The sequence below is a fragment of the Mixophyes fleayi genome, chromosome 5 (genome assembly GCF_038048845.1).
Source record: "Mixophyes fleayi isolate aMixFle1 chromosome 5, aMixFle1.hap1, whole genome shotgun sequence".
Taxonomy (NCBI): Eukaryota; Metazoa; Chordata; class Amphibia; order Anura; family Limnodynastidae; genus Mixophyes; species Mixophyes fleayi.
This window is the reverse complement of record NC_134406.1, coordinates 75,228,510-75,249,450: the sequence shown is the minus strand read 5'-3', so window position 1 is coordinate 75,249,450 and position 20,941 is coordinate 75,228,510. Positions and strand designations below refer to the sequence as shown.

The following is a 20,941-nucleotide window of genomic DNA, read 5'->3' as shown; positions in this document are numbered from 1 at the left end:
TCTGTACAGCGCTGCGGAATTAGTGGCGCTATATAAATAAATGATGATGATAATAATAATTTCCCTCCCTCCAAACAGCCCCAGCAATAAATTAATAGCATTTACATATAATTAATTTACCTATTTCCCGCAACCGTCGCTGCCACTAAATAATTCATATTCAAATTTAATAAATAGACCTCATGCTCCTCAAACTCAGCCCCACATTCAATCAATAGCCCCCAACCCACCCCATCTTAAATTAATAGTCCCCACTATAAAATGAAATTGCCCCACCATTATCCCACAAACAAAATAGCACCCATCAATTAGCCACCGAATACCTCACACACGGGGCTACATTGCCACAAGCCCCCTGTGCCATCACACACACATTGCTGTGCCCCTTCATTAGCATGCGGTTCCGACTTATGATCACACTGCGCCCTTCATGCTGCTTTTGATCTCCCCTTCGCCTGCCCACCTTCATCACACTGTGCTTACCACCCCCCTTCCCCCTTCATCACTCTGAGTGATGAAGGGAGTAGGAAAGAAACCGCATGACACAGAGTGATGAAAGGGGGGAAGCAGCATGGCACAGTGTGATGAAGGGAGGGGAGAAAGAAGCAGTATGACAATGTGCCATCCTGCCCCCCCCCCTCCACCCTTTATCACACTGTGCCATGTTGCTCCCCCCTCCACCCTTTCAGCACTCTGTGCCATCCTGCCCCCTCCCTTCATCACTATGCACCATCCTGCTTTCCACATCGTGCCCGACATTCAGTGCGAACCGAGTAGAGAGGAGGGGCGACCGGCGCTGCGATCACATGAGTATTTTTATTTATTTTATTTTTTTAAAATACCTGCTCCCCCCACCAACAAAGAGGGGAGCCATCAGGCGTCAGATCCCACCGGGGAATACCCCGGCTAGCCAGTCTGACCCTGCTTCCGGGAAGGTCCTGATTAAAAGTTCAGACCGCCCCGGGCTAATAAACTTGAAGCGCTCCCTTACCTTCAATGCCAGGCTAATAAGCGGTAGATATAAACTAACTTGTCCTTTAATTTAAATTCCAGATTCCTTTGAATTGATTGGTCTTTATTTTATCTGGGATAATGGCAGAGGGGTATGTATAATGAGCACAATACTTGGGATAGATTTCTTTTAATCAGTTTCTGTGGCTTATTCTGTTGTATTATTGAGAGTCTGTTATTGTGAGAATAAGTGAAGTCCACTAGTGCACCACACAAGAAACCTTGTTTGAAATTTGCAAATATATCCTCCTGTTTCCTGAGTCCAAAATGTGTGTGTGTGTGTGTGTGTGTGTTAGAGAATTTAGACTTTAAGTTCCAGTACATACAATAAAAATTCCAGATTAAGAACAAAGGATAAAGTGCTGATTGTAATATTAGTCCATGGACAGTTGATACTTGGAAAAAAAAAGTGCTCGGGTGATATATAAACAGACCAATATAATCAAGTCAATCTCTATTCCAAGCAATCCAAAATCCACGTTCCTTTCGAACATTAATTTTACTAATTTAACTGGAACCATGTGTAGTGAGCTGTGCTAGTCCCGGACTGTGACGTTTTCTAACCGGAAGTTGTGTGCACAACTCATCATACCGGAAATCTATATGCGTTTGAAAGGACTGAGTGATTGTAACGCATGCAGCTCAGATCAGATAGCGGGACTGGCACAGCTCACTATACACTACACAGTTAGAGAGGAACGTGATGAAAGTGATGGGTTTGAGTGAAATAAGTTTGTGAAGAAATATTAGCTTGATGGCGCAAAATAAATAAATACAAATAATAGTTTCCTACTAGCAGTGGCTGGAATTTTTTCTTATTTAGGTTAAAGATTACTATAGCAGCTCTGGACATGCATGTCACCATGGCAACCAAAGGGCTGTGCTCTGTCACTACTTGTATCTGTAGTGACAGCTAAGTATAGTAGTTAAATACATAGGGGCATATTTAGTTAACATTGGCTTAATCGGAATAAAAATAAATATATAATATCTTAGCAGAGTTGATAAAATTCCCAACAATACAAAGTACTCCATATTTCCACTGCCCTACAGTCATGGCCAAAAATTGTGAGAATGACACAAGTATTGGTTTTCTCAAAGTTTGATGCTTCATTGTTTTTAGACCTTTTTGTCAGATGTTGCTATGGTATACTGAAGTAAAATTACAAGCATTTTCAATGTCAAAGGCTTTTATTGACAATTACATTACAAGTTTATGCAAAGAGTCAATATTTGCAGTGTTCACCCTTCTTTTTGAAGATCCCTGCAATTCGCCCTGACATTCTGTCAATCAACTTCTGGGCCACATACTGACTAATGGCTGCTCATTCTTGCCTAATCAATGCTTGGAGTTTGTCAGAATCTGTGGGTTTTTGTTTGTCCACCCGCCTCTTGAGGATTTTCCACAAGTTCTCAATGGGATTAAGGTCTGGGGAGTTTCCTGGCCATGGAACCAAAATTTCGATGTTTTGATCCATGAACCACTTAGTTATCACTTTTGCCTTATGGCAAGGTGCTCCATCATGCTGGAAAAGGCATTGTTCGTCACCAAACTGTTCTTGGATGGTTGGGAGAAGTTGCTCTTGGAGGATGTTTTTGTACCATTCTGTGTTCTTAGGCAAAATTGTGACTGAGCCCACTCACTTGGTTGAGAAGTAACCACACACATGAATGGTCTCAGGATACTTTACTGTTGGCATGTCAAAGGACTGATGGTAGCGCTCACCTTTCATTCTCCGGACAAACGTTTTTCCAGATGCCCCAAACAATCTGAAAGGGGATTCATCAGGGAAAATGACTTTACCCCAGTCCTCAGCAGTCCAGTCCCTGTACCTTTTGCAGAATATCAGTCTGTCCCTGATGTTTTTCCTGGAGAGAAGTGGCTTCTTTGCTGACCTTCTTGACACCAGGCCATCCTCCAAAAGTCTTCACCTCTTTGTGGGTGCAGATGCACTCACACCTGCCTGCTGACATTCCTGAACAAGCTCTGCACTGGGTTAGCTCGATTCAGCAGCTGAATCAACTTTAGGAGAGGGTCCTGAAGCCTTCTTCCCAACTATTGAACCTCTGTCCTTGAAGATCTTGATGATCCGATAAACGGTTGATTTAGGTGTAATCTTACTAGCAGCAATATCCCTGCCTGTGACGCTCTTTTTGTGCAAAGCACTGATGGCTGCATGTGTTTCCTTGCAGATAACCATGGATAACAGAAAGAACAATGATTGCAAGCACCACCCTACTTTTAAAACTTCCAGTCTTTTATTTTAATTCAAACAGAATGACAGAGTGATCTCCAGCCTTGTCCTCATCAACACTCTCACCTGTGCTAACGAGAGAATCACAGAATTGATTTCAGCTGTTCCTTTTGTGGCAGGGCTGAAAGGCAGTGGAAATGTTGTTTTTGGGATAAAGTTCATTGTCATGGCAAAGAGGGACTTTGAAATTAATTGCAATTCATCTGATCACTCTGGAGTACATACAAATTGCCATCATAAAAACTGAGGTAGCAGACTTTGTGAAAAGTAATATTTGTGTCAAAACTTTTGACCATAATTGTACATGAGACCTAAGTGTCTCACTAGTCTTCCCATGACTTAAAGCATAATTAAACCCTGTACTGTGCATGGATTAAAAACATGTGTCTATATAATGGGATGAAATATTGAGGTGGACTCTATTGATATGACGCGGTTGACACTGGTCATATTCTACTTATGTTTGGTCTGTGGTCGTAATATAGGATATTATAACTTATGAACAGCACATTAAATTTTATACTGTATATATTAGTATGTCGCACCCCAAAAATTAGTGCATTAGTCCAACATTCCCTTACATAATTGCTAGCTGCTAACATTTTTTCCTGGGTACTAATTTTGAAAGAGTATTTACAGCCCTGTACTACAGACTCTATAGTAACTGCTAAAATAGAACCAAAACAAATGCATGAACTAAATTTCTTCTTTTGGCCAAGAGTAGGAACATACTTACTAAAGTTACCTTGCTCCCTCCCCCTCACCCTGCCTTCTTTTCTACCCTTCTTTCTCCCAGCTTTACCCTCCTGTCATCCAGTTTTGCTTTATTTTGCTTCTCTTACATCCTCTGCTATATCTTTATCCAGGCATTGCTCCATGCGCTCTGCTACCCATATAATCCTTGTAATTCTCCTTTTTGTTACACTAATCTCGTTTGTTACAGGCGTATTTGACTTCTTGACCTATGTTTCTTCTCTATCACTCATACTATGTTAATTAACAAGAATTGTGTCTACCTTTTGTACTAACAGTCTGTACTGTAATGTATGGTTTCCATTACAAAAGGATTTGTAAATAATGCTGTCGCTTTAAACTTAAAATAAGAAATTGGTCAGGGGAACTCCAGCTACTCATCTGGATGATAAATATAGATATTTAGATAGTTCTCTATCATACTGGGCTATCTTAAAAGTAGAAACCGGATGCAGTGTGCCTGGTTGACAAACATTTGGTGGGTGGAAATATTCTCTCCCTTAAAAGAAAAACCTGGGTCGGGTGGTCTTTCGTCATGCTACAGAGGGTTATCAATTCTTATATGGAAACATTTGTTTCCTCCTCAAATCATCAATGGCAGCCATTACAATAGGTCGGTTCCCTTTCCCGGCATAGTATATAAGGCGGCTCCTCCTCTTCCCCTACATCTTTTCCTGTCTCCAGTATCCGGTAGGTCAGGTAGTATTTTTTGTTTTATGTTCTATATCAGGGGCTTACTTTCCTTGTGTCCCAGCAACGCACTATTCAATGGTGTAAGTCGAGGACTGGGCTGGCTACTTAGGGAATAGCAGTCTACTACCTGCGGGAACAAACCTGTTGTAAGAAGACGGAGACGAGGCTAAAGGTGGACTTGGAACTGCTCTAAAGCGTTCCTTGCCCTGTGAAATGTTTTGCCACAGTCATCTGGAGCGCATCAACCTGATCTGGAGCTGGAGTTATATCCCAAACAGCCAAAGGGCATCCCCCCACTAGGTAAGTTAGAGCAGCTTTGTTCTTTTGCATTTAAGCTTTAGTTACTTGGCTAATATCTTGTGCTTTCAGTACTCCTTTGAAATAAAAAAGGAGCGCAGACTGCAACAGCATTGAGTTTGTGGAGCCTGTGATAAGCATTTAACAAATTAATCTAAAAGGTTAGAGTAATTCCTGTACATCAAGTGGTGAAATAACTTATTCATAAAGAATATCTACAGGTGGAAAAGCATCAGTGTAACTTTAATATATTAGAATTTATGTATTAATTCAGTGAAGTTCGTAAGGGAAGCTTTTTCCCCAAAGTAGATGCACTTGTAGCTAGTATGTAATCCAGAACTACTATCCCTATTGGAGATGAGGGTCCCCTGAGGGATCCCGATGATAGAAAAGTGGAGAGTTATATTTTTAAGAAGCTTTATATATCATCTGGAACCACTTTGATATCAGGCGTGGCTATGGCTCCAGTGGCCAGCGCACTTAGATTGTGTGGAGATTATTATTATTATTATTATTATCCTTTATTTGTTACACTACTCTCGTTTTTTTACAGTCCAGATACACTTTTTACAGATGTCCAAGAAAACGTGAGCAGACAAAACATGTTGAAAGCATTGAGGCTATGCACAGCAGCATAGAATTTCTGTGTGAAACATCTCTGATACTATAGCATTTTCAGCAAGGACAATAGCATCTGTATCGGTGGCTAGCAGAGTTCTTCGGTTGCGTATTTGAAAAGCAGATGCTCAGTCAAAATTATAGTTTAGCAAATATCCCATTTGAAGTACCTGCTCTTTGGAGATGAATTGGACAATGTGATACAGAAGGTCTCTGGGGGTAAATCGAACAGTTTATTACAAGATAGACAGTCTAAGTGCCTCTATTTTTCCTCGACTTACCAGCACTATAAAGATGTGAGATGTTATAAACTAGGGAGACAATACAGTCAGCAGAATATTCCTACTGCACCCCAACAGTCCTGTCGTGCATTTAGATTTAAAGAAGGGACAACAAATTAGAGAACTCAACAATGACTGTTGCTGGGATCAGTCCCCATTTACACCAGTGGGGTGGCAGAATCGCAGAGTACGCAGAAATATGGACCCACTCTATCACAAATCAATGGGTGTACACATTGGAAGAAATGGATACAAGACTGTTTCATCATTATCCTACGAGGAACTTTTTTTTTTTGTCTAAACCAGGACTCCGTCAACCTGAGTAGAGTTGAAGGGATTGCTAGACAGAGTGCAAACCTTAAGAAACGCTCATTCAATTTCTCTTGTTGCTTTAGGTCAAGAAGACAAGTTTCTATTCCAGACTCTTCCTTGTCAGGAAATCATCAGGGTTTTTGTCACAGTTCTGGGTTTGAAGAGGCCAAGTTTGTCCATACCAAACACTTTTGCATGGAGTCTATGAATTCTATTTCACGGCCATCAGTGAAGGTAATTTTCTCAAGTCCATAGACCTTCAGGTTGTCTATTGTCATACTCCCGTTGCAGTTCATCACAGGAAATTTATCAGGTTCTGGGTCAGCACTTTCAGTTCACATGCCTGCCCTTCAGGTTGGCAACATATCAGAGAATTTATACCAAGATACTAGTTACACTGGTGGAGGAATTAAGTTTGCCACAAGACAGAGAAGGTCGTGATAGAGCCCAATCTGGATGACATCCTTGTAGTGGGGAGATTGAAGTACATTATGAACTTAAGAACTGCTCCAGGGAGGATAGCCTTGGAAGAACATGACTGGATTCGCAAAAAGTAATCTCATCCTGTTACAAAAATTTAAGTTTCTGGAGGTGCAGATTAATGCCAAACAGAACAATGTATTTCTGTCAGAAGAGAGTTGTATCAAGATCCAGTCCCTGGCACATCAACTACAGACTCATCAAATATCAATAAAGATGGAACTTTAATTGTTGGGAATGTTTTCCTCCATCATAGGGATCATCTCATGGGCAAGGTGGCATATGCAGAGTCTCTATTTGGATCTTCTAATGCAGCAAATAGAAACAGAATTTGACGGCAGAAAAGGATCGCTTGACCCATCTAGTCTGTCCAGATTTTAACCTATGGTAATCTCAAACCCTGTTTGATCCTTTATTCTTTCTAAGGATATCTTTATGTCTACCCCAAGCATGTTTAAATTTCTCTACTGTATTATACACTACCCTTTCTGTGAACTAGTTTTTCCTCAAATTTCCTCTGAACCGACTTCCCTGCAGTGTCAGTGCATGTCCTCATGTTCTAATATTTCTCTTCCTTTGAAGAATGTTTCCCTCATGTACCTTGTTAAAACCCTTGATATATTTGAAAGTTTCTTTCATGTCCCCCATTACTTTCTCTGCTACAAACTATACATATTAAGATCTTTTTAGTCTTTCTGGGTAAGTTTTGTGCTGTAGGCCTTGCAAAACTACAGGCAAAATGGGACGGAGACTTGGGTACCCTCTTTGATGGGTAAGGGTCATACATGATTGGAAGTGCCTACAAAGCAGCTCTGTCAGTGAAATTTCAACAGCTACAAATATATATTCTCTACAGGTCATACCTTACACCCAGAAGATTGTTATATTTGGTGGAGGGCAGACAACAAATTGCCCTAAATGGTTCATACACTGCTATGGGAATGTCCCACAATACAAAGGTTTTCGTATTAGTATTAGTAGAACCGATGTCTGTTCCCCTGCTGGCCACAGGGGTATGTATATTAACATGAAAGAGACTTGTGGATAAAACAACCCTGCAATATATAATAAACGTGTTAATGTTATCCTAAGTGAGTATAGCAAGAGCATGAATGGATCCAGAAGGTCCCAGATTACAGCACAGGGTAGCACTGGCTAATGATATTGTTGTGCATAACAGATTTGCTCACACAGATAAAAGCTGTTTAATAAAATATGAATGCATCTGGGTCAGGTAGATTACATCACCCTATGCAATAATGGGTGGAGAGAGGGCCATGTCTTCAATTTAATAAATGTGAGCACTCAGTCCTTGGACAAGTACATGTTGTATGGCACGTTTTATAAAAGATATAATCCCTGTACTTATAGTATTTTGCATGGAGATTAATAATATATGCAATGCCAATGCCGCATTCTAGCTTAATCACCATAAGGCAAAACATGCTTACAACAGCGACTAAATATTGGAATATGTAAAATCTACATTTTGTAAAACAAATCCTGTAAAGTTTGTTTGCTAAACAAAAAAAAGACAGTTCCCCAACACTGCATATCTGTGTGTATCTAGCAATATAGAAACATGAGGTATTTGGTTCATATTTTGATCAAAACATTTAAGCCTGCATTCCAGCGTCAAGGGCACCTCATTATATGCAGGTCCTCAGTGCCGTAACTAGACATTTTAGTGCTCTGGGCGAAACGGGGCATCTGCGCCCCCCATCTAAGAGGGAGTGACATTTGCAGAGTGGGTGTGGCCAACCTAATGTGGGGGTGTGGTTGGCACTTTACTGAAAGAATTCTGTTACACATATTGAAAAGTCAAATGCATGAATATATATATATCTATATATCAAATGCTGTCTGTATTTGTACTTTTATTTACCTTACCTTATACTTACACTTATATTAAATGCCTAACTAACTATTTTTTTAGATAGGCTGTAACAGTATCACTTCAACAGGCTTGTGGACTATAGGAGGGCTAACTAAACTATTTTCCTTGTAAAACACATCTCCCTCTCAGTCTTATTGATACATACATTATAATTTACCTACCAAAATCCTCAATTTGCATATTTGAAACGGGACGTGGCCTTCTTTTGAAAAGCGGTGCAAGACAGGGAACATGGGGTGCAGGACTTTGGCGCACAGACAGCCCTGTCCCCTCTGTGGACTACGAGGATGTAACTGCAAACTTGAATGGAGAGACGTGAAAGGTGCTCTATGATTGGTCAGCGCTGTAGACTATCACACAATTGAATGCGATCACGTCAGTGAGGTAGCTTAGAGTAATGCTCTTTACTTAGTGATCGGGGTCAAAAAGTTGTAACCGGGAGGTTACAAATCATTCCCGGCATCAGAAGCAGTGGAACGCATGTGCGTTCCACTGAAAGCAGGAAGTTCAGCATTTCGAATGCAAACTTGCCTTCCAAATGCCGAACTTCCTACTTTCGTTGGAACGCACGTGCGCTCCATTGCTTCTGATGCCGGGAATGAATTGTTGCTTGTGGGGAAAGCTGGCAATATAGCTGGCGAGATTAAAGTTGTGGTTCACGTAGGGCGCTGTGAGGAGTGATTAAGCCTGGGCACAGAGGCAGGTATCGGGCAGCTGCACCTCCTTGAGCTTGCGCCCTGGGAGACGGCACTGCCTGCACCTGCCTAGTTACGGCTCTGCAGGTCCTATACTAACCTATATGCTTTAAACACCATTAAAATGCAGTTTAAATCACATGCACTCATCTCCCAGGTATAGGGGTTTACATTAAGCAAGGGCTGACTTGTGAGCCACATCCAAATGCCAAACTTCCTGCAGAACTTATGCAGAATACATGTGGCAATTAATGATATTGCAAAACCCTTAAATTATAGTGTAAGTTCGGCATTTGGAACGCTTGCGTTCCACATGGGGAGCGCCAAATGCAGTTAAAATCAGATGCACTCACCTCCCAGGTATAGGGGTTTACATTAAGCAAGGGCTGGCTTGTGAGCCACACCCAAATGTGCCTTAAATAGGCTTGTTGGACAGCTGCTGTGACAACATAAGCAAACATTGTATATGCATGGAAATACGTATGCAGAATACATGTGGCAATTAATGATATTGCAAAACCCTTAAATTTTAGTGTAATAGATTCATATTGGTTGTTAAGCAACTTTTATTTCATATAATTGTTACTGTAGATGTAGAGTTCTGTTATTATAAGGAACGCTTGCTCTTTTTATTTTTATGTATCATTTTCTTGTTGGGCTTTGTGTAAAAAAAAAAAAATCAATAAAAACACACTTTATTAAATTTTGCCACACTATATATATATATATATTTTTTTTAGGGTTTATTAGCTTTACAAGCCAACCCAAATAAAAAGCCATATATCTGACATTATAATCCTATTTTACTGATGTAAATTTTTGATATGGCCATATCTCATAGTCAGACATGCTGTAATAATGACCCCTAGCACCCGGAGCTTCGATTTCTGAAAGACCTGTTATCCTCTGTTTTTCTTTGTACATGGTAAACATTGAGCCCCCTCTTAATGCTGCTTCAAACAATGCTCTTTACTGCTTGCCTGGCCAGCCTTACCTTTTACCACCCCTGATTCAGTGCAGCATATACCTTCTGTGTGTTCTGATAGTCCTTGAATAATCAGCTTAATGACTCTGCCTTCCTGTGGAGGATGAAAGGAAAACTGCTTCAAATAGCACTTGAGCAAGGAAAGCTAACATAGTAGAAAACGGATGCTTGTGATGTGCTGCTGAAATGTTTTAGTGTTTGATTTATAAGCATATTGTGGGCAAGAGCTTAGTTTTATTGCATACAGGAGACTTTAGCAATAATGTTCCATCTGTGTTGGGATATTTAATAGTGATGTGTTTCTCTTCAAAGTAGACTCGTTATGCTTTAATTTCACCGGATGCTCTAGAAAAATAATCTATTTGTCCATGAGAATATTTGTGAGTCAACCAAACTGAATTGTTTCCTTCTGTTGTTTTATGGAGAAAGCTGTATACATCTTTACAAAACAGTGTTCACAAATAGGACAAAAGCCTCACAAACATACTGATTAAACCTGAGGACCTTCTCTTGGTCAGCAGTCTATAGCATATATTTACTACAATTGTATGGGATCTTAACATATAGAATATTGTTACTATTCTTTTGTGTGTATTGCACTAGCATAGGATAGTAATGATAATTTAACACTGGACAACATGGGAGACAAATTAAACAGATTGACTGTAAAAGAACATTTATTGAAATAGAAGATCAGAGTGTGTTTATTGATATTGTCATGTGTAGACCTTTCCAAATAAAATTGTCAATGTCGACTACTTACACACAGGTGCCTTAAGCATCTGTGAGAACCTGATGCTTACACTACGTGCTATGTGCAGGCAGTGTAAGCACAAAGTCTCTTTTACACAAGAGCTGATAGTTTATAAACAGCAGGCAGCGATTGTAGAGTATAGCAACACTGGTGTGCCAGGAACTCTGTGATTACACTGTCTGCTATGTGCAGGCAAATACCATGTGTAAGCATTAGGTTGATGATGTACATAAGTTTGCTTGAGAACATCTAAAATATTTCTAAAGATATACCCGAATACGGAGTCCCTATTGAGCACTACTGCCACCAATATTCCAAATCCACAATATCTTCAACCAGCACAATGCCAGACTATAAATATAAACAAAGAGGGGGAGAGCACTGATAGTGTAGTATTGTATAAAAATGCACTACTAATCCAATGGAAGCTACCCTGAGACTGTGTATAATGGTCACACTAAGCCCCTTACCAGCTGCGGTGATGAAACGTGTGTAGTGACCTCCCGTTCAGCTTCTCTGATCTTTAGAAGGACTGAACTGTACTTTGGGTGGAAGTGTTACTCAAGATATTTCATAATTTTTGGTTTCGGATCCTGGTAACACAAGAGGTGCGTGCAGCATGTCTTCTGAAGTACAGCAAACTTCTTCAAGATAAGCCTTTTATCATTTATTTTTTGTAAGAGTCTTTTAGGATCTCCATGAAGTAGTTGGTTTATAATATAGAAATACCATGGGTAGCATTATATCCACAGCATAGAGGAAGACTGGTCCACTATATACACAGATTGCCAGAAGTGGGATCCGATCAATAAACCGATAAACCTATCAAAATGTATTTCTATATAATCCCCCTTTTTTGTTTGAACATTAATTTCCATCTCCAAGGTCTCCATGGTGTAGTCTTATTCTACACCGCAACACTCAACTTTTCTGTTTTAACTTCAAAAACCCTACAATATCTGAGTACCATGACATTTCTAACTTCTTTGTGGTAAGGTATAGGTGAATAGGGGAACTAGTTGTCCTAAACCAACATGCTTCTAATTCCTCTCAAGACTGAAATGTTTTTTGAGTGGAATCGAGTCACCTAAAATATTTTTGCATGGAGCCAGTAATTTTGCAGGTCCCTTGAAGAGTTTGATGGTCTGAGCATATGAGGCCTTTTCTCCTGATTCAGTGGATTTTGTCATTAGCTGATCAGTGGAGCTCAAATGTAGATTTAAATAGTAACAGGAATTTGTACCGGGTGGGAAGTTGGATAATAGCGCTTGTCAAAATGTCATGGTTTACTACTGAAAATGTGAGGAATTGGAAAAATATATTTTCATTTTGTTGTATTGTAATTTAATTGTTAACTCTGGATGTTTTGTATATGTGGCATACATGTAGCACATTTATTTATTTATTTTGTCTTATTTTTCTTTAACAAGCTTTTTGAAAGATTACCAAACTACTACCTACTTCAAAGAAAGTTGTTGCAGCTGCAGGACCGGATCAGCCATCTTCTTGGGGGCCTAGAAATAGTGCACATTGAGGAGATGCAGCCAGTGTTGACTATGGAGGAGCATTACTCTATCCTTGATACCTTTTACAACAAACTGCTAAACAGGAGAGTGCCCATCCATCCGCGCAGTCTACGTGGTCTGCAGATGATTTTAGAAAAGTGAGTCATGGAAAATGGATTTTATGCACATCTTATGCATGCATGATATTAGCTCGCAGACAGCAATTTACAAAATACAGATTAAAATAAGAGATGCTGGTTTCTCTGGTGGGAGGGAAAAAATCTTTAGTGAAAAAGTTTATTATGGACCACATAATAAATAAACCAAAATAAATAAATAAAAAAAACCTGTATAAAGTACAATTAATTGGTTTCTCTATAAATGTTACAATCTGAAGATTAAAGGGAGGTGTAGATTTGTAAATTACCTTTAGATCTATGTAAAAAAAAACACACACACAAATGGTTTAATAAATGTTTTCCTATTTCTGTGGGTTTCCGTTATGTATTCCAGATCTAAAAACTTCTAAATAAGAATATTTTAAAAAAATAAATCACTTTTTTCTAATTGCGTGTTTCATTGAATTGTCAGAACACGTTAACACAACCCCCCAGCGTAAGGGTTGGCAACGTGTGTTTGTTCTGATGCTTTAACTGTTTTTTTCTTCAATTGTATCTTTGTGGTTGTGGCCAAAAGTGACATTTTTGGATTATTCTCCACAGCACTTTGTTTCAAAAAAATGGCTTATATTGTTTTGTATGCTTCAGAAATTGACTTTTTTGATGATGTTAAAAAGAAAGATTTCTTTGTGACATATCTTTCATGCGGTTCATTGTACTGTACTGTGGACCACTATTCCAGTGTCAGCTAAACCTTTTATTTCCACTTGGTAAATGCAGCAAATAAATAGAAATTGTGCATTAGAATCTGTAGAAATGTGTCATATGTAAGTTTGCACATACTTGCTAATTTTCCTGGAATGTCCGGGAGACTCCCGAATTCCGGGTAGGTCTCCCGCATCTTGCCCATCGGGAGCCAAAATTGCACTATTTGGCCTGCCCCCTTCCATCCACCCACCACACCCCCTACCTGGGATCTCCCAGAATGCCAATAACACAAAGTTGGCAAGTATGAGTTTGCACACTGCACAGGTTGTGTGGATTTATTTTCATTTAGACACTCAGCGATTCCAGGAGTGTTCATTCTTTTTCATACAGTGTATGCTTTCACCTATGCTAGGCACAATTACCAAGAAAATGTCTGAAAGTTATTTAATGTGGTGTTATGATAAAGCCATGCTTCCCCATATTGTCTCTTGATATAGTGATCATTTTGTGCCGCGACTACATGAAATGGGACATTTCATCATATCGGCTGCCTGTGATCCGGCATCCCTGCAATGGTTTCTTCTGACTCATGCACAAAAAGCAAGAGAGAAATTGAAAAGAAAAGCTGAGTAAGTGGTGTTTATTGGTTACTCTGCAAACTTGATTTGTTAGACCACTTTTTTACATGAGTTAATTAAAAACCACACTTATTTTATGTTGCTTATGTTTCAGTTCCTGTGTCCAAGCTTTCTGCACCTGTGTATACTACAGGAAGCCAGTGTTACATAGCAGGCAGCATAAACATTGGGTTCCTATCACACTATACCTGACTAGCTCTATGAACACTGCACATAAACTGGTTGGTATATGCCAGCTCCCACACTGATATATGCAGTCACAAAGTGTCAGTGTGCCACTATTCTACATTAATAAGACTTGTTTAAAGCTTGTCTTGGCTGGAATATAATGAAGGCCTGAGCAGGCTTGCTGTCAGATCACTGCAGCCAACATGGAGCTACCTGAGCTAACCAGTAGCACAGTCATAAACATCTGTGCAGTGGCGGAACTACCATTGGTGCAATAGGTGCAGTGCACCAATGGAGATAACGGGGCCGCTGTATGGGGAACTAGTGAGCTGTGGGCCCCGGTACCCTCCACCCCGCTTCCGTGCACCGGTCCACAGGTCGCTAATTCCGCCTCTGCACCAGTGATTTATAATTCTCCTATTACTAGGCCTGGATTTAGATATTTTACTCATCATTCTCCTTTTGTTTCTAGACTATGCCATTTTTATCATCTTATGAATAAAAGGACACAAGTTTGTGTTCCTGTAATCAAGATGAATAGAAAAATATATTTGGGGTATATATCACACAGTAGCATTAGTTATTTTGAACCTGTCAAAAATGTTTCGTATATTTGCCCCATCTTCCTTACATTGTAAACATTGTTAAAAAAAAATATTAGTATCAGATGAAAGTCATATTTCTCCCCCCAAAAAAATATGAAATATACTTACATAGACTAATTAAAAAAACCTTTCCTTGTGAAACTAGTAGATCATAAAAATGTGAAAATGGACCTGGTCATAAAGGACAAGAATAGTTAATTCTGGCACACACACAAAACTGATTATGGTAATTGATCTTGTGTACATGACCTGGTTATTTGAAACCACAGCTAAAGTGATTTATCCCCACTGTTAACAGGTTAAAAGTTGTAGAACAAGAGTTGACCAAAGCATGCATGGATAGATCATCCCTTAATAGATTATATAAGGAACCCAGTGTATCATGCAGACAGATGATTGACTGCTGCCGACGACTGATTGAGGAGCCGTTGCCCTACTTGGGAGGCATGCATATGTGTGTGTCTCATTACTACTCTGTGCTGCAAGATGGAGACTTGTGTATCCCCTGGAACTGGAAGAGCTGAAACACAATACGTTATGTCCTTCACTACAGCGATCAACAATCACACAAACTGTACACTTCTGTGCTATCCAGACCTCAAGATTATTTTCTATGCATTTCTAGAAAGTCAAGCAGAACAGTTAACATAAGCAATAAATACTGGAAATAACTTCCATTAAAACATTGGCTGTGAGATTTGCTGCCTTCACTAAAGCTATCCTGCAGGCATGAGAACAATACTCTGTTCTTGGACATACTTCAAGGACATCTCCTGAATCCCTAATTGTAAGCATTGCAGAGAAGGTGAGGACAGCTGCTCCAAATACTAAGAAATGTAATTCATATTCTTCAAAGCACTGTGAATATTTCTGGCTATGTATGATATATATATATATATATATATATATATATATATATATATATATATATATATATATATATATATATATATATATATATATATATATATATATATATATATAGTCAGTAATGTTTTATATAGAAATACTGGGTTGCTGGTCATAGAAAGGGAAGAGCATAGCAGTGTCCACGTAAATTTTGGATACTGTGAGAACACCTTAACTGCTAGGCACAAGCGATACTCTGCCTGCTCAATATCAGGTGTTCTTCTTATGCAGATCTTGAGTGCTAGGCTTCCAGGTTCAGTCCCCAGAGTATGCTAAAAAAATCAATTCTAGAATCTCTTGTAAAGCAATTGTATTTTAATAGAGTACAGCATAGAGTAAAAGAATTGCAGAAAACAGGTAGTGGTGGTCAATAAGCAGTTTTGTTAACTAGTTAAAGGACATTTGCCTCAGAATGGAGGGAAATATTGTTAGTTCCACAGATATAGTATATCACCCTTAAGTCAAATATGATAGGATTCCATTACTTTGCAAATGTGTTGTCAGTGAAATTTCTTTGCAAGGATTGTTGAATTGTGAAGAGTCTCCAGTCAAGCTAGTTTTGTCGATGAGCCAGTAAAAACAGGGCGAGGCAGATGGAATAATTTAGCCGTACAGCCACACTGATAGCTGCCCAAAGAAAATATGCCTCACAAAGCCTTGCTTTCTTTTATCATCCTCTTAGATTTTCTTACCAAACTTGCAACGGTTAAAGAACAACACCTTTAGTGCAGTGTTAGTGGCTCGAACACAACCCCCACTTGTTGCAAATAGGTGGGTTCTACCTACGCTGCAGGAAAATGAGCCTTCTGCTAAGCTGTCCATAGCCCTTCAACAGATATCTGTGAAACAGACCTGAAATATTTGCTATATAAATAATAAACGTAGGCTCTACTTAAGGTGGTGTCATCCTTTTAATTTACCAGTATTACATTTCTGTCCTGTGTGCCAGATTTTTTTTGTTGTGTATTATAGCGTAATTTTTGCATTATAATGTTTTTATGGAGTTTTTTTGTTGGTTTTGATTTTGTGGTTCTGGAATGCAAACTGTTTTTTGTGACTGGGTATGTTACAGGCACAAAACCAAATTGATTTTTTTTGTAATAAAACTGTGATCCTGCGAGAAAATGTTTCCAAAGCACAACAGACTTCCTGCTTTATACGGTCACTGTTAGTGTCTGTACCAAATCCATATCCGGACTCAGGGCTAAACCCAAACCCAATTTTGCACACTAAAATTATGCAGGAGGAGCCTAAATGGTAAGATCTTAACTGCTGGAAGCAGTTCCTGGAAGCGATAACTGTGGTGTTCTATACATGTTACTTTTAAAATGGTTACTTCACAGGAAGGCATATGAGCAAAGATGTCAGACATGCCAACCTAGTTGAAGTGGATTGTGTGTGTAAATTTTCTATGTGAAAGTATTTAAATAAAACTAAACAATGTTATTTTGTTGCTTCCTTGTTAGAACTTGGTGAAATATATATATTTTTTTTTTGTGGAAATTATTTATTCTACTATTAATTTTGCAAATTGTATAAATGAAATGAACTTTAAAAAAACACGTTTTGGAATTTTTGTGTGCATAGTAGTTTTTTTTTATTCTTTTATTTCTTTGTTGAAAGACAGTTGACTTGGATTACATTATAGTATGTTATGTTTTAATATAGCCAGTCAGCTATTCTCTACAGCACTCTAGTTCTTCCCTATATTACACAAAACTCTCCTTGCCAACAACTTTGAGGGGAGATCCCGCTGCTGATTCCAGGAGGGCATTGCCGCACAAATCTTGCCATTAAGCCCCCACTGCTCAACGACACTAGTTTCAGCCTATTATAATGGGGGAGGGGGGGTGGCCAGGTTCAAGAGATTCACTGTGAATTGCATAATTAAGCCCCACCCACTTCAGTAGGGAAGTGGGCATGATGCACTGCTCTCCCAGGAGAACTACCAGACATTTGTGAGTCTCCCGGACATTCTGGTAAAGGACTTCAGCACCCGTAGAGTGTATTTTGTAACTTCTGTCTGTGGACATTGTGAACAGATTAAATTGAACGCTGTCCCTGTCATATATAACATTTTATGTTATTAGAGTTTAGGGAGGCAAGATCAGAACTTTATCATACCATAGTAGCTCAAAATTCCTACATTGGGTTATGGCAATCATCGGTGACATTACATATTGGGATAATTCATGAATATCTAGAAAAAAATGTTTTAATATATGTATTCATCCTACTTCACACTGCAAAATATTAAACCTGATTGTCTTAAAACCTACATGATATAATAATCATTGCTGGCTAATATTTATTTGCTGATCCACTAATATCTAGAAATTGTCAGTGCTCTTTCCAATGTTCAAAGCAGATATGTATTCATCCTCTTTCACTCTTCAAAATGCAGGTAGGTTGACATTTAACAGCTTTGATTAGGCTGTACGTGTCACTAACTTGCATCTCAATAGCTTTTCTGATGTCATTGAGCTTAGGTATAAGAGTTTTCGCTTGGAACAGTACAGTCAGTTATCAACTGTATGTGAGACAGTGTGCGCCATATATAAATTAGATACATATTAATGTCTAGGTCTTCATGGGAGGTAAGTTAAGCTTATTTTATATCTAAAATAATTTATGACCAAGTAAATTTAAGTTTTACAAAATACAGCAAAATGTTAAAAGTGATATGAAAATTGTTCATACAGATGGCCTACATATGAAAAATTTTAATAATATAAAATATAATTTAACACCAGTATCCTTAGGGGAGAACTCCCAAATGAATAGGCTTAATTATTTCTGTTAAATTGTGTGAAGCTTTCCATGTCGCTAATCTTTAGCATGTGCACAATTATAATATTATTAAGGTAATGAACATAATCTGGGAGAATGTAGAAATTTTTCATGATTTTGCTAATTGTAATCAGAGCTGATTTACTCATTAGTGGGATGTTTTTCCATATGGAAACCTTGAGAGGTACCTTTCAGTTCTAGCATATCCCAAAAGTAGAGTGTATCAAGTTTGCTCAACACAAAGAAATATAGTATTTTTTTATTTTACTTTCACTAATACAAATTACTTTGCAAATTCTAATAATGGAAAAAAGTTCAGATATGTGATCAGGGATCAGCAAGGGATCTAGGTTTAAAGTTAAGATTTCCGATTGGATAAAATCTAGGGTTAAAGCTTGGAGTATGTTCAAAATTAGAACAGGAGGATAGAGTAGTATTTATATTATTGTGTCTTTAATGGGAGGTCTTAGGATCATCTTATTTAAGCAGTACCATAGTAGCTCCAGCAATGAGACTCCTATTTTGAAGAGAGACAATGCTTTAAAACCGCTCATGTAATGAACATTACGGCCATGAAAATGAGAGGGAAGCAACATATTAATTTGTTTAACTATATCCAATTCAAAGCATTGGTGCACAGATTGGAAGCCAATCAAACAGTAGCTTGCTTACAACAGGGGCGTGGCCTGAAGTGTCTGAATATTTCCATTTGAAATGCAGAAATAAGCTAATGTGCATGTTTGTGATTGCAGGAATTGTTTAGTTGTGTACTTCCTCTTATTCACAATATGATGATGGGAATATTTTGTAGTGGTATGGCAGGTAGATAAATAGCTACTGTTTTTTGTTTTGTTTTTCATATACTTTAGGTATGTAAATACTTTAATCTATTTGGTAATAAAGTTATGTTTGTCATGCTCATAATGCGCCCAAGGAATTTTCCTACTATTTCGACTATCCTCTATAGCACAATACATTTTCCTGTGAGCCTAACTTGATGATTGAAAGTTGTAAACTACAGGGTTCTGGGTAATCTGGCAAATTATTAATTGTTACAACATATTAAGTATTAAACCTGATTGTCTTTAAACTTTTTATTTATTGTTATGGCAAAATACATTGTTCTCTGTATCATGTTGTCACATTGTAACAAAGTCTTCATATTGACTATTATGTTTTACAACATCCAAGATATTTATATTAGTATGGTCCTTTAAAGGTGTAAAGACTACCCATCACCTGACAGGTTATCTTTTGTTTTGAAAGCCAGTTCAAATTCAATTCATAAAAAAACAAACCTACATGTCTTTTATAGAAAAGACATGTAGAGATAAATATTCATTCCCATTCACAGTGCAAACTGCAGGTAGGTTTGTTTAGGCTGAACGTGTTGCTAACTTACATCATAAATGGCTTTTGTGATGTCATTGAGATTAGGTATACAAGTTGTTGCTTGGAACAGAACAGTCAGTTATACACTTTGTGAGAAGTAAGTGAAGACTGTGCCATATATAAATTATCTTCTTATTTCTGTGACAGTGATTTGATATCACAGCATCTAATAATATAAGCTTATTTTATATCTAAAACCAATTGTGTACATGACCAAGTAAATTAAGTTTTACAAAATATAGCAAAATAATGTTAAAATAAAACTGAGCTTTTCTTACGCAGATAGCATTCATATGAAAATATAATTTAATAATGGGGTGCTCATATATTTATTACATGGGATCTACTTTGTGTACAATATGTATGTTGATTTACCAAGTAATTTATCCTGCTCAAAACCAACAGTAGCCATGTCACTCACCATATACACTAAACCTGGATTGTTTGAATGAAGGAGAGCAGCTCAGTGAAAACCATTCAAAAGCATTACAAGCTCTTCTTCTCACAATGCAGCTTTAGGTAGGAAGTCAATTTGTCAACGCTGACCCTGTCGACAGTCAGACTATTGACACCAAAAGATCGACAGGTTCAGAGTGTCTATGTGGTTATAATGGTGACATTGTGACTGTCAACAGGTAGTAAAGTCGACAGTCACAATGTTGACGTTTAAATGGCACTAGTACAGCCGATGGCCCATCTGCACAATACAGTAAATAACACAGTGGGGTCCCCCCAATTTTACTAGTACCAGCACTAGGCTTTGGTGGCACTATAGCAGGGGAAACTGCAGGGTGGGGTCTCCCTGCCATAATGACAACAAACCCCAGGCAGGTCAACACAGGGCTAGATTCCCTAGGAAGATGGGTTCTGCAAAAAAAAAAAAAATGGTGACCCCACCCCCATTGGTATAGCTACACATTGATATTCAATGACGTCTAGATTTCAAATAGTGATCCATCATTATTGGTAGCTCTAGGACTGCGGAAATTACCGGCATTATTTCTCTGTGGGGAAATTGTCCGAACAGTTTTTTATGCAATTTTGCGTTTGGTACAACAGTTTTTGCTACACTTCAG

At 38.4% G+C, this 20,941-nt stretch overlaps 1 protein-coding gene across 1 annotated transcript in view; it reads left to right on the top strand.

Moving 5' to 3' along the window:
- The window catches only part of LOC142158444 (T-cell activation inhibitor, mitochondrial-like), a 52,598-nt gene extending 35,469 nt beyond the window's left edge, over positions 1-17,129 (top strand). The window contains exons 9-11 of the mRNA XM_075212395.1: positions 12,462-12,694; positions 13,861-13,992; positions 15,073-17,129. Of these exons, the coding sequence (XP_075068496.1) occupies positions 12,462-12,694; positions 13,861-13,992; positions 15,073-15,298 (591 nt within the window). The 3' untranslated portion in view covers positions 15,299-17,129. The remainder of the gene's footprint in view (positions 1-12,461; positions 12,695-13,860; positions 13,993-15,072) is intronic.
- The last annotated feature ends 3,812 nt before the right edge of the window (positions 17,130-20,941 follow it).